The following is a 12,759-nucleotide window of genomic DNA, read 5'->3' as shown; positions in this document are numbered from 1 at the left end:
TTCACCTTTCAACCTTTTCCTCTTTACTAAAACGTTTTTTTTAAGTTATAAATATCAGGATGCTTTTTTTTTTATTTTAACGTAATGTTTCGAACTTTTGAACATATTTTTCTACATGTACTATCGTTACGTCATGTATCATATCATCGTAGGCTTTCTTTTATAAATATATAAAAAGGAAGGAAGTTGCAACTATGTCGTATATAAACATGATAAGTACATCATATTATGTATTATTCGTTTGTAAGGTAATTTTCTACAAGTACTGTTTTGCTTGTTATAAATTATTATTTGATTACAAGAGTGTTAAACACGCCAATCTGACATTCCGCACGGATCTTCTCATATGATAATTTAATACGCGATAGCAAAGGCGAAGTGAACAACATCGCGTGTCCCATCACAAAGTTGGGAATTAATTGTCAGTAATTCCTTATCCTTTCTTCGTCTTTATCATTTATTATCGCTTCATAAGTCATCTCAGGGGGATGGCCGTGCCGACCGATGATTTTACACCGACTAATCGAGTATATTTGAGTGATGTAGTGCTCGTTTTAGAGCGTACATCGGTGGAGCCGTTAAAAAGTCACGCCCGTGTGTTCCAAGATAAATTTCTCATCTCGCAATAATAATACGGAACAAGTGGCGCTGACCCGGCATAACGGTGCCACATCGGCGGAACATGATTTGCCGGTACATCAGAATCGATGTCGTAAATTTTTCAGGGCGCGTTTCGCGTTTCCGACTTCGTCGGAAAATAATTTATGTACGTTTTCGAGCACGATCTTTCTCTCTCTCTCTCTCTCTCTCTTTCTGTGCTCCATCGTGGGTGGATACCTCCGTCGGGGGCCATCGGAGTTCGTACAATTGAAATATCCGCATGCCGGGATCACCCATGCGCGAAACAATACATTCAGAAACGGAGCGTATTCTGGGTACCTTACTTACGGCTAATCTCTCGGGAGACGAGAATAAGAGCACCGTGCCTAAGCTAAGCTTCTTGCCGAGTTGCTTGTAATAAAACGGTATTAGCAGAGCCGAAGATATACGAGAGCAGAGTGCATATATTCTTAAACAACTGCAGCCTACATCTGATAAGACGGATTTTTTAAAAAAGGCAAAAATACGTGCAAACAGCAGATAATCATTCTCTGTAGCATGTTATAGAAAGTTTCTTTGGCGTGACGTAATCTAAATTAATTGAGTTCGATTCGAATTACATTAATTATAATTTTTCGATTTGTAAAGGTTTCCTTCTTCAACGGTTATTAGATAATAGAATTTCACTATTGCAAGTTCTACACTCGTCCATTCTTTAAAATGGACTATGTGTGCTACGAAGATTTATAGTTTATAACTACAATCTATCGTCTTTGTAACGTGTAATATGAATATCAGCGTCAGCAATTTACATATCATTCAATAAAAAAAGGCGATATGATTAATAGACGAAAATTACTAAATTTTAGTCCTGCCTCTCGGGTCGAGCGTTTCCATCCGAGTTGAAACCGAGCAAAGGTGTGCTCCTTCTGTCTCCTTCGTCAAATTCGTTCCACATTGGCTGCATCATGTTCCTATCGGTAATCGTAGTTTTATTGGTGGCAGCTGATGCCTGTGAATCTGTGATAAAAGAAATAAAAGAAATAGACGTTTTATGAGCGGAGAGTTCAAGTAGTTACTCGTATGGGAACACAAACCTTGTCTGGAATGATTTCTCAACATGTAGCTGCGTACTTTTCCGAGCCAACTTTCGTTGAATCTTTCCCGAAATTTTGGCGTGGTAAAAGTGTACAACAGCGGATTGATCGCGCTATTGACCGGCAGAATAAAAATCACTATCCAAGCGTGCAAGTCGGCTATACATAAATTTCATCCACTCGTTATTAACATTTAAATTTAACTGCGTTACTAAATATCTCAATGCAAAGTAATAATTAATTTTTTTCGTGGATCTTGTACATGCATTACTTTTATAACATATGAGTTCTATGTTTTAATACGAAACTTCAATTCTTCAGGTTGATTTTTTTCGCGAAATAAAACAACAGAGTAAACATTTTGTCCATAACGATAAAAGTAATATGCTAAAAGAAATAAAGTTCAAGTTGCATGTATATTTATTTTACAAAGACCGTAACAGAGACGATGCTGCAGTGGAAACGAGTCAGTGGGAACGCGAAAACTCGCATCAAGCGTTTCTGCTTACGTGGCACGGGATATTTCATCAAGGCGAGAATTTTCAACGCTATAATCGGCGCCCAGCATGCCGCGTCTGTCAACACGATTAGGAAGAATCTGAGGGCGAACTCGGAATCGCCGACCGACAACGGTGTGGCGCGGCGCGTTCTCCAGATGCTGGCGAACATGGCCACGTAAACGTAACCGATAATCATCAATCTGCAAATGAATGAAATGATAGCCTTGAAAGGCTCTCTTCCTCCGATGTGATGTTATAGCAATCACGAAATGAGGAATCGATCAAGCTTGTGAGATTGAATAAATTTTTTAACAAACATTGGCACACAACTGAACTCACTCGAAAATTCTGATACTAATGGCTAGTTGTAATCAAGCAATGCAGAACCAACTTAAAAAACTGTTACAATCTTTCTAAATAAATTTTAGAAATTTCATTACAGTACACAAAAAAGTTAAAGAAATATATTTGTTTACAATACATTTTTTTAAATGACGGTTAATTATATTCTCTAAATCGGAATCAGTGTGTTATTCACTGAAAGCCAATGAACAGTCTGGTATACTTATAACTATGTCAATTAGTGATGCATTGTCTTTCAGTGATAATATCTTGATTCCAATCAGTGAGAGTAAAGCCTCTCTCTTAAGCGGAATCACTGAAAGACAGTGAATAATCACTAATGATACAGTTACAAGTATAGTACTGCAAATTAGTAAGATTTCACTGATTCAGATTTAGCGAGTATATCGCATAATTCAATCTGTGATTCAATATACATTTCTCGTAATAATGTGCAGTTTACCCGATAAGATTAAGTCCCAGAAAGATAAAAGCCGAGTATTCCCAGCCTATCAGATACGGATCGTCTATATGTAGAGGAAAGCACATCCCATTGACACCGTAGAACCTTGTGCTGCTCCTCCAATGAATAACTTTCGAATCCAGAGAAAATAATCAATAACGATTAAACGATTATGAAAAATTTCTATTTTTACTAAAAAAATTTTTCAAGTTTGTTAAAATGATGTAATTAGTTATTTTCAAGAATATTATATATAATTAAAATATAAATTCGAAAATGTTTATATTTTATCATGTCGTATCACAAATATAATTAATATAATTATATAATAAATAATACTGAAATTAAATCAAAGAGGAATTATAACAAGAAATTAAGAAAATAAAATATGAAAAGATCCGCGTAAAACAAACCTGGCACAAAAGCGACGATGAGTCCGGTAATCCAGATGACGATCATCGATGAGGCTGCAGCTCGAGATGTCATAGCGTGGTGACACTTCAAAGGTGCTGCGATCAGAATAAATCGCTCCACGGACATAAATGACAGGATGAGCACGGAAACCTTGTCGAACAATATTTACGATCATCTATTTTAATTTCCGACATTTTTTTAAGTGTCCTCTAATCTCAATTTGTACCTAACTGTAATACTGCTATATTCAAAGAAATTAGAAGCGAAGAAGTGTGAAGCTGGGAAGCTACATTTAAATCTTTTGAACTCGTTTTAAGAATTGCGTGATTAATGCCACCGATATTTATTATAAATACATTATTACATAATATCGCTAACACATGTCGACTTTGTCACGACGGGCGCCTAGATTTCGCTGAATAGTAGCGTAAGCGGTCATTATAAATAGTACCGTTAAACAGCAATTGTACGTTGCGAATTGAAAATTGTGGGATTTAGCGAGGTGTTAATGTGCATACCTCGGATGATGTCATTGCTAACACTCCTAGAAGTGTGCAGGGCCATGAGGACATCCACGTACTTGCTTCCTCCTTGTAGTTATCGCGGAACCGAGCGTCTACTATGGCGATTATGAAGAGGTATATTCCCATCAACATGTCGGACACTATAAAAGGATTACGTGACTTTACCGCCTTGTGATTTATAGTGAGCCTAACATTAATATGCTCGATCGATCATCGCGTTGCGCTTTGTTGTGAACCGTGAACTGTGATAACTCGCGTGCACTTCGTGATTCGGTACGTACCACGATTCATTTGAATAGGGATTATTTACGCCGTCGTTATATTGTGTCTAAATACGCGATACTAAAGCACCGACGAGCAGGCTATTGAAATTTTTGAACTTTCTAAAAATTTCAAACAACTTCAAAGTCATTTGTTTATTGTCAAAAGGACGATTAAAATTTAGAATTATAAAATAAAAAAATTATCTTACTTCTATATTTTTATGTAATTATTCATGCTTAAAGTTTAAAAACTATTTCGTTGCTTTGAATTTTCCAGCCATCTAGTTTTCACTTTTGAAAAATTTTGAATATTTCTTTAAGGACACATTCGCGCGATATTACCTGCGAGATTTTTGATAATGATACTCAAAACTTGATTCTCATCTTTGGCGGTGAATCTTTCTCATCTTTGGCGGTGAATCTCCCCCACAGAACGAGGCTATTACCAAGACAAGTGACACAAGATATGCTCCAAACGGCAGCCCTTAACAAAGGTTTACCCAGCAAATGTGACATCGACGACACACCTTCAGAAAAAGAAAAAAAAAATTAGAGAAAGAGAGAAGAGAAAGAGAAAAGGGATATCTTCCTTGGCATACATCTTGTTCGATTCAATATCGAATCAATCAGTCGTTTCTGCAATTTAAGTAGTAATTTTATCTAATCACGACATATGGTCTTACCATCGCTGATAGGTCTACATTTTTGTACCTTCGGCGCGTAAGTCATGCAGTAATGAAATTTCTTGAAATATCTGAAAATGTTAGTAGTAGTTATCTTGTACTCGTATTACCAGATTGGTTTAAATTAAATTATGAAGCTGAAAACTTAAAGCGAGAGAATTAACAAGTATAAAAAATTACAAATTACGTATCTTTAATTTTATTCTCTATTTTGCAAATCTATAGCTAATTAGTAAAAATAATGTTATGTTTGAAGATATAAAGGTTATTTGATTTTTATCGATTTTTAAAAAAATTATCAATTTTTGCGTTTATTAAAGAAGCTACTGCATTAAAAATAATCACAACATCAGCGTACACAAAATCGAGTCTTGGAAACACGTCGAATGCGTTTTTATCCATATCGTCCATGTTCATGTCCTCGACATTTCTGAAATTCCATATATCATAATGAAAATTGATGTAAAATTAACTCAGTCGATTATATTAACTTCTATTGATATTAATAAAGAAGAGGATGATGTTCATAAAATTAATATGAAAATTTTATGCTACAGCCTCATGTTCATGTATTATTAAGTGGAAAAACCACTCGCGTGGTTAAACTCGCCGTTGAAACAAAAAACGATTCAACTTACAGAGAGCGAAGATTATGCAATGGGTTAAAAAGCATCATTGATAACTCGACGACAGGGTTGTAACCGATTAATCTGGAAGAACGAGATTATATCACACGAGCATTGCCAGAGTAATGGATCTTATTTTCAAATAGATTCTAGTTTACACGCGCACGAGCTTAAATTATAATTAAAACCGGTTGCGCTCGCGGATACGTGACGTTTCCGCAGTTCACTTTCGCGAACAGATCTTTAGCGCTAAGTATCAGCGAATAGACCTCAAGCACGTACGTAGCTCAAACATCTATATATGTATATATAGAAGCGAGGCTGATTATCACGCGGATTGATATTACGACACGGATATTTGTACTTACAGCTTCGACAGATTATTCACGGGCTGGAACACGTTTGACGGTATCGTGACTATCCTGTTGTATGCCAAGTTACTGAAACAAGGCTGCACTTTAATTGTCTTCGATTGTTGATATTTGATTTATAACCAATCCATTAGATGCAGTAGAGTTTACCATTAATAACGTTCAAGATAAAATGCAATTTCCAACTTGTAACTGTATCTGCGTCATCGTCTGTTGTACGGTAATAAATCTTCGCGTACTCTAACATTAAACAGATGCGGGTTATAATTGTATAGAGAAATGGACATGGCAATAAAAAGTTAAACACCGCGTTTAATTATACCTGCCTCGCGACTAGAATGAAAACCCAAAGTATCTATTTTACTTTAAGAAGGCAACCGATCGCGCGGCTTGACATAGTAATATTGAATCGATAATCGGAATGGCGTGATGTGTTTTATCCTGTGGTTTACAATAACCGAGCGCCGCGCCGGTACCGTTAACTTGAAACCGAGTCACATTAACATTTGTGCACTTACAGCTCAACAAGTTGTTGCAAATTCCGAAACGCATTCCCGTCGATGCTGCTTACGCTATTGTCCTCCATACTCCTGAATCATCGTCGAGCCGTTAGCTCACATGAATCTTATTAACAATGACAGTAATCGCTTCCGTAATCTACTTACGTACGTACAGTGATTTCAAAGCGGGGCATCCGGCGAATAGATCTTCCGTTATCGACTCGAAGTGATTTCCGTCCAATATTCTGAAACGCGACTTCAGGAAAATCGGACGTACGTGTGCGCATTTTCAATTTTCATTTAAGTACGTATTCGTATAGGCTTACATTTCCGTTAACGCCGGCAATCGTGGTAGCTTCAGAGCGGACGTCGTTAACATGTTCTTACTCAGATTTCTATTTTTTAATAAAAAAGAAGAAATATTAACATACGTCCCTTATCAATCAACAACAATAATTATGGACGAGGCAATCCTACTGATATCGCTGCCTCGATAATTGTTAACAGCGATTCTTATACATCAAATGACTGTTATAATATGTGAAAAATTAATTTTTTTATGAAGAGAAAAGACACTGATAAATTTCTACAATTAACTGTACTTTTTTTTGTTGCAATTTGTTTCAATCTGATTGCATGGGATTTGCATGTTTGCCTTCTATTCGAGCTATAGCAAAATTACCACGCGCATCAAGGAAGCAATCTGCTGCAAACGGATCTACATTTTCGATGCGCTCTAGACTGATTACACACACAGTAAATAATAAACGTGCTTATCACACGCGGATTAGATTACTCGGAAATTAGTGATTTTGAACTTTATAAATCATAACGTGTATGAATCATACATCTCTGAAATTCATGAACAATACTGGCGATATAAGTAGAGCAGGAGATTTCAAATAATAATGTTAAATAAATATATATAACATACTGAGTAAAAAGGGTGATAAATATGTAACGCGGTGATTAGAAAGCAAGTGTTTATTTCACAATAAATGATGGATAGAGATTGAGATCGTCCATAATTTGTCGCAACCTAACGTAGTAGTAGAGTAAAATAAAATAATTGTATACTGAGACATATATTACATCAGATACGCAGCAGTGCTGTCTTCCAGGTCAGAAAAATCTGCCGTCACAATTTTATTTTGATCCAGTAGCAGAGTTTCTAATTTAGTCAGTCCCGTTAGGTGTCCCGGTAGTATTTCGCTGATGCTATTGTTTGTGAGAATTCTGAAAATGAGTTTCATTACATGCAGATTACCTCTTTCGAACTGTCATTAATTTTAATTTAAGAGGCATGTACTCACAACCAAAATAACTCGGATTGATAAAGGAAGACTCCTTTTTCTAATTGGACTATATTGTTATTGTCAAGATATCTGAAAATTGTTGTTAGATTTTACGTAAGGCTTTATAAGTCTTGTGTATCTCGAAGCAAGGGCAGCAAGAACAACTTACAATAAGCGTATCTCCGGATATCTTGATAACGCATCGCGAGGCAAGTGCGTGAGCGAGTTGTCGGTTAGGAAACTGCAGAAGTCATACATCCGTGTTATTAGTAATTAACAGTGTCACTCAGAGAACACATTTAATTGATTTAAATCCATCCGCAACTCTATCAAGTAAATCAGTCGTGTCGAATCGTTAATATTAGTTACCAAACGCGATTTGCTGCATATAAAAATGATATCACGAAAGCGCATTTTTCTGCAAAGCGTACATTGCTGTGACGTTCGGTGATAAATTCTTGGGCACGTCGGTGTAATTAGTACAAGTCGCGCGACACGCATCGTAGGTGCATTTAACTGGAGCGTCGTATGTATCTGCAAGCGAAAGATATGAAAATTTTGAAATCCTCGCAACTGTTACGTATCTGTCGCGTACTTTATTATGATATTACCGCAATTTTTCGAGTTTCCCCAGTTTCTTTCTTTCATAAACCAATCCCAGTTTCCGTGCATGTCAACTGTGTAACAAATTTATTGATTAGGGAAGCTTCAGAAATTTAAAAATCAGGATCTAAAAATCTTGCTTCTTTAAATGTGATGAGTTACAATAAATAAAAATTTATGAATATTGCTAAAGTGCTAAGACATAATACACGTTTCGTTATTAAGGAAGAGTGTCTCAGAAGCTACGAAATCATTTTTTGATGATAATTTCTTTCAAATGTTTTGTGTGTGTAGTGTAAAGTTCTTCGATCAATTCGAGGAACTTACCAAACATAAATTTTATTAGCAGTTTCCAATATTGAGAAATTTGCATTTTATTACACAATTTGTCTGAATAATAATAGGGGCCTCCGAGGTTCGAAATATTGCTTGATTATGTAATTTATTTAATTAACTTCCCAGATAGCACGAAACATTGCAGCAATATTGATTAAAGCACTTTAAAATGCTTACAATGTAACGAGTGGACAAGTCTTTGTAAAATAATTGAATTTATACGACTAACTATTAGAGAATCATAAGCAAATTTGAATAGAAATGAAAATGGATCTTGCGGAAATTGTGGTAAATATTAATGTAAATGAAATTTGAAACACACAACAATTTTCTGTGGATTCATCGTCGCTATACGGACAATCCGATACACCATTGCACCAGCTACGTTGCGGCATGCACGTGGTGCTGTTAAGACACTGGAAGGTACCAATAGGACACTCATCTGAAATATGTAAAAATATGTTAGAGTTTCTCGACATTTTTATTACACTTTCTTAGTGAATTATATTATGAAGTTGAAGGAATTATTTTTTCATGAAAATGTTTAACACGTGGCAATTTATCATGTACAGACAATAGTTATTTAACATATTATCGTTTCTATTTATGGAGACAATATAATAATGGAACCGTCTACCAGTCTCGTAGCTTGAAGGACGCATTTTTATCTTGTAAAAACATAAGCACGTACGTGCTAACGAATAGAAAATAGTTTCTAGAATAGAAAATTAAGTCTCTGCATTTTCAATGATTGCCACTCATGTACTTTAGATCATTTATGATGTGCTATACTAAGAAAGATTATGTATGTAAATAATAACGTAAATAATAAGTGTCCGTAATAATAAATATATATTTTAAATGATAGAAGATATACAGCTCTTTTTTCTTTTACAATATTTATCATGCATACATTTTTTCTTCTAAATATAGGTTAAAACAAATATTATAATAATTAAAAACAAAAATTATAATAATTAAAATCTTATAATAATTACAATTACATAAATCTTGTTGGCAATTTTGATTAGAGTAGCTGAGACTGCACCAAAAACTTCTTATGTCGTAAAAATCTCGGCATTCTACTCGGAAGAAGAAGAAAAAGTTATATTGTAGTCTTGTCTTTTAAACAAGGATAAAATGATTTTTTATAATATCTGTAATATTTCTAAACGCAGGACAATTTTAAATCATGAAAATTTTAAATGATGAAAAATTAAAAATACATGACTGTGTAATAAAACATTGTTTTTTAAACTAAATCAATTTTTAAAATTTATTTTTGAGTTAGCCGTATTTCCATCACGTTTCCTCTTCTTTCGATTATGCAATGTGTCACATTTTTATAAATCATGTCTTAAGTAGTAAATATTTTTTCAATTATTTTAAGTCTAGAATCTGTTAAACAGCATTTGGACGAATATAATCATTCAAGTTTCAATAATACTGATTATTGACAAAATTACTTAATAAAAAAAATAAAAGCCATATTACTTCATCCTCAAAGTTACTGGTTTTTATTAAAATATTTTATAGAAGTAAATCGCAATCTTAGAAAATTCTACAAAAAAACAAAAATTAATAAAGATTCTTACATTTAAAGTAAACATATGTGTGTGTGTACTTATACATATAAAGTAATATAATTAATCTACTTACCTTGATTGAAATAATACATCAATCCAGAGAGTAAGCAGAGTGCCGTAATCAGTGATGCACCGACGAGAACGATATACTTGTATCTCATAACTTTTAAATATATTTGTTACCTCTATTTACGAAATTTAATTATGTTTATTACAATATTTATATTTATTTTTCTCTTATAAATATACAATTTTATATTTTTAATTATAATTATAATTTTAAAATTTAGACGATGGATAAACAATTTTTGTATTCTAGTCATTACACTAAAGTTTTTACATACATTACGTCGTATAACTGGCTAGCACTCAAGACACTAACTGCATAACACTAGTTGCATCCGTTTGCTCGTGATGTAAGCTCCAACGTATTGCACACGCGCTCTTAGTCGACCCTGAGGGAGCTTTCCTTTGCGTATACATTTCTTCCAATCCTCCAACCAGCTATCTCCCTTGCCCATAAGCATAGTAACGTGCGCAAATAAAACTTACCACAGAGGCTGCAGAATTTGTAATTTTTTTGCAGTCTTATATCGAATGCCGCATCCCATCGTATAACGATATATGTATAACATGTAAAGTTTTGCAAAGGATTATTTCTTAATATAGTGATAAGTAAATATACATTTATGTATTACTACCATAAAAAGAGAAAACATTTTTAATTATTTTAAATCAAATGGTTCTAAATAACCAAGCTTTGGAGATAAATCTAGAATTTAAATATTCCTCCTATAATTTGAGAAACAAGTTGAACGAAATGGAAAAAGATTTTAATTAATGTTAAATTACATTAGTCTAGGCAAAATCTAGTATTTAAAGTTTAAAGGAATTTAGCATTTAAATTGTTGACTAAAAGGATCGGACAGGATTGCTGTTTAAACAAATAAGGTAGTTCGCACAATTTGCTCGTTAATCCCTATTAATATCTTGATCTCGTGCATTAAAATCTTCACAGTGGAGATTACGGCTCGACATTATCCTGCGAATAACGGAAATTCTATGGCGCTTTCGACAAGTTCCGGCAACTATATTCTTCTGTACGAGCTGCCGGTTCGCATTAATCTCTTCTGACACATCGAAGACACGTTCTTATGCTCTAGTTTGCGCGATTTTAATACCATCCTACGCGTTCTTGTGCATCGGTGCGACTGTCACAGATCAGTGCCTTAGTTTGACGTGCAGTCAGCTGTCGGTTCCATATCATTGGATAAGCAACATTAAATGAAACACGAGAAAATAATTAAAACTCGCTCAAGTTAGAAAAAAAATCCATAATTATAATTTATTTTTAACGTTTGCATCGATGATTATATAAATTACTAGTAATTAGTAGTCGCAATTTTTTAATGAATTTATAATGTTTTAGATATTATCAGGGTAGTAACTAGTTTGAAAGTTAAATAAGAAAATTTAAAAAATTAATAAAATTAATAATTTTTAACTAGTTATGAGTTAATTTTGAATGATTTAATTTTTAATTCCACTAAATTATTTTTAAAACAAATAAACTTTAATTTATTACTTTGTTTCTTACATTAAATTAAAAATTTATAAAAACATTTATTTTTAAAAGAAAATGTATTTTCACATATTCCTTTGTTATTTCATATAAGCTTAATTTACAAATAAAATATTAAATTTATTTGACGATTTACATTATAATTGTTTAGAGCAATCAAATTTAAAAATTATGACTTTCTGATTTAATATATTTAATATCTTTAAAGACTTTTATTTAATATTAATGTAACTTTTAACCGAGGTTTTGCAATTTTAAGTGTAACTAAATTAATTTTACAAGCCATTAATTTTAATTTAATTAAAAAAATATATTAACTTATTCAACCCTGGATATTATAAACTTTAATTTTTTAAATGTAATTTTGATGTATTAAAAAAATAATATTTTAATTTGATTTAATACAATCTCTTCAAATTTGGTCAATTCTTAAAATGAATAATGACAAAGAAAGAAATCTAAACAACTAATAAGTATAATTTAGGAAAAAAATATTAATTTAATGTCATACTTCAGAGCGTGGCTTACGATTAAGTATATTATTTTTCAAACTGGAACGAAACACCATTTGAGCCAGTACGTCTTCTAATGCATTGCTCGATCGCAAAAGCCGTTATACTTAACGGCCGGAAAGTTTTACATCTTCTCTGGAAACGTTCGGCACGGTAATTCTGATGATCTTTGCGAATGTTTCCAATAGGACAATTATGGATATCTGAAGCGCGACCGCTTTGTGTTTCTGGTTCATTTAATTTACCTATAAATAAACTGCAAGGAGAATTAAGAAGCATGATGCAGCTGTTCCGTTGCAGATCGTAAAGGTGTCCATGACGTACCTCTTGGCCTCAAAAACCATCACGTAGTTCATCAATCTCAAATTGGGAATGGCTTATTAGTGATTCAAGATGCATAAAATTCTTGATGATTTACTTATGAACAATAAAGATGCTTATTTTTTATATTATCAACATATA

General features: G+C 33.4%; 1 protein-coding gene across 1 annotated transcript; it reads right to left on the bottom strand.

Annotated features, from left to right (window-relative positions):
• Positions 1 to 217: 217 nt before the first annotated feature.
• LOC105195005 (relaxin receptor 1) lies at positions 218 to 11,765 on the bottom strand. The gene is given in 22 exon segments (XM_011160198.3): positions 218 to 1,620; positions 1,698 to 1,856; positions 2,207 to 2,397; positions 3,003 to 3,132; positions 3,416 to 3,566; positions 3,935 to 4,080; positions 4,546 to 4,624; positions 4,627 to 4,730; positions 4,887 to 4,957; positions 5,245 to 5,316; positions 5,525 to 5,596; positions 5,881 to 5,952; positions 6,402 to 6,473; positions 6,557 to 6,628; positions 6,710 to 6,778; positions 7,476 to 7,619; positions 7,697 to 7,768; positions 7,848 to 7,919; positions 8,110 to 8,212; positions 8,290 to 8,355; positions 8,940 to 9,059; positions 10,277 to 11,765. Coding segments are annotated over 22 exon segments (2,280 nt in total). The 5' UTR covers positions 10,365 to 11,765; the 3' UTR covers positions 218 to 1,465.
• Between the last annotated feature and the right edge of the window lie 994 nt (positions 11,766 to 12,759).

Source organism: Solenopsis invicta, chromosome 10 (assembly GCF_016802725.1).
Source record: "Solenopsis invicta isolate M01_SB chromosome 10, UNIL_Sinv_3.0, whole genome shotgun sequence".
NCBI classification, from domain to species: domain Eukaryota; kingdom Metazoa; phylum Arthropoda; class Insecta; order Hymenoptera; family Formicidae; genus Solenopsis; species Solenopsis invicta.
This window is presented reverse-complemented; position numbering and strand designations above follow the sequence as displayed.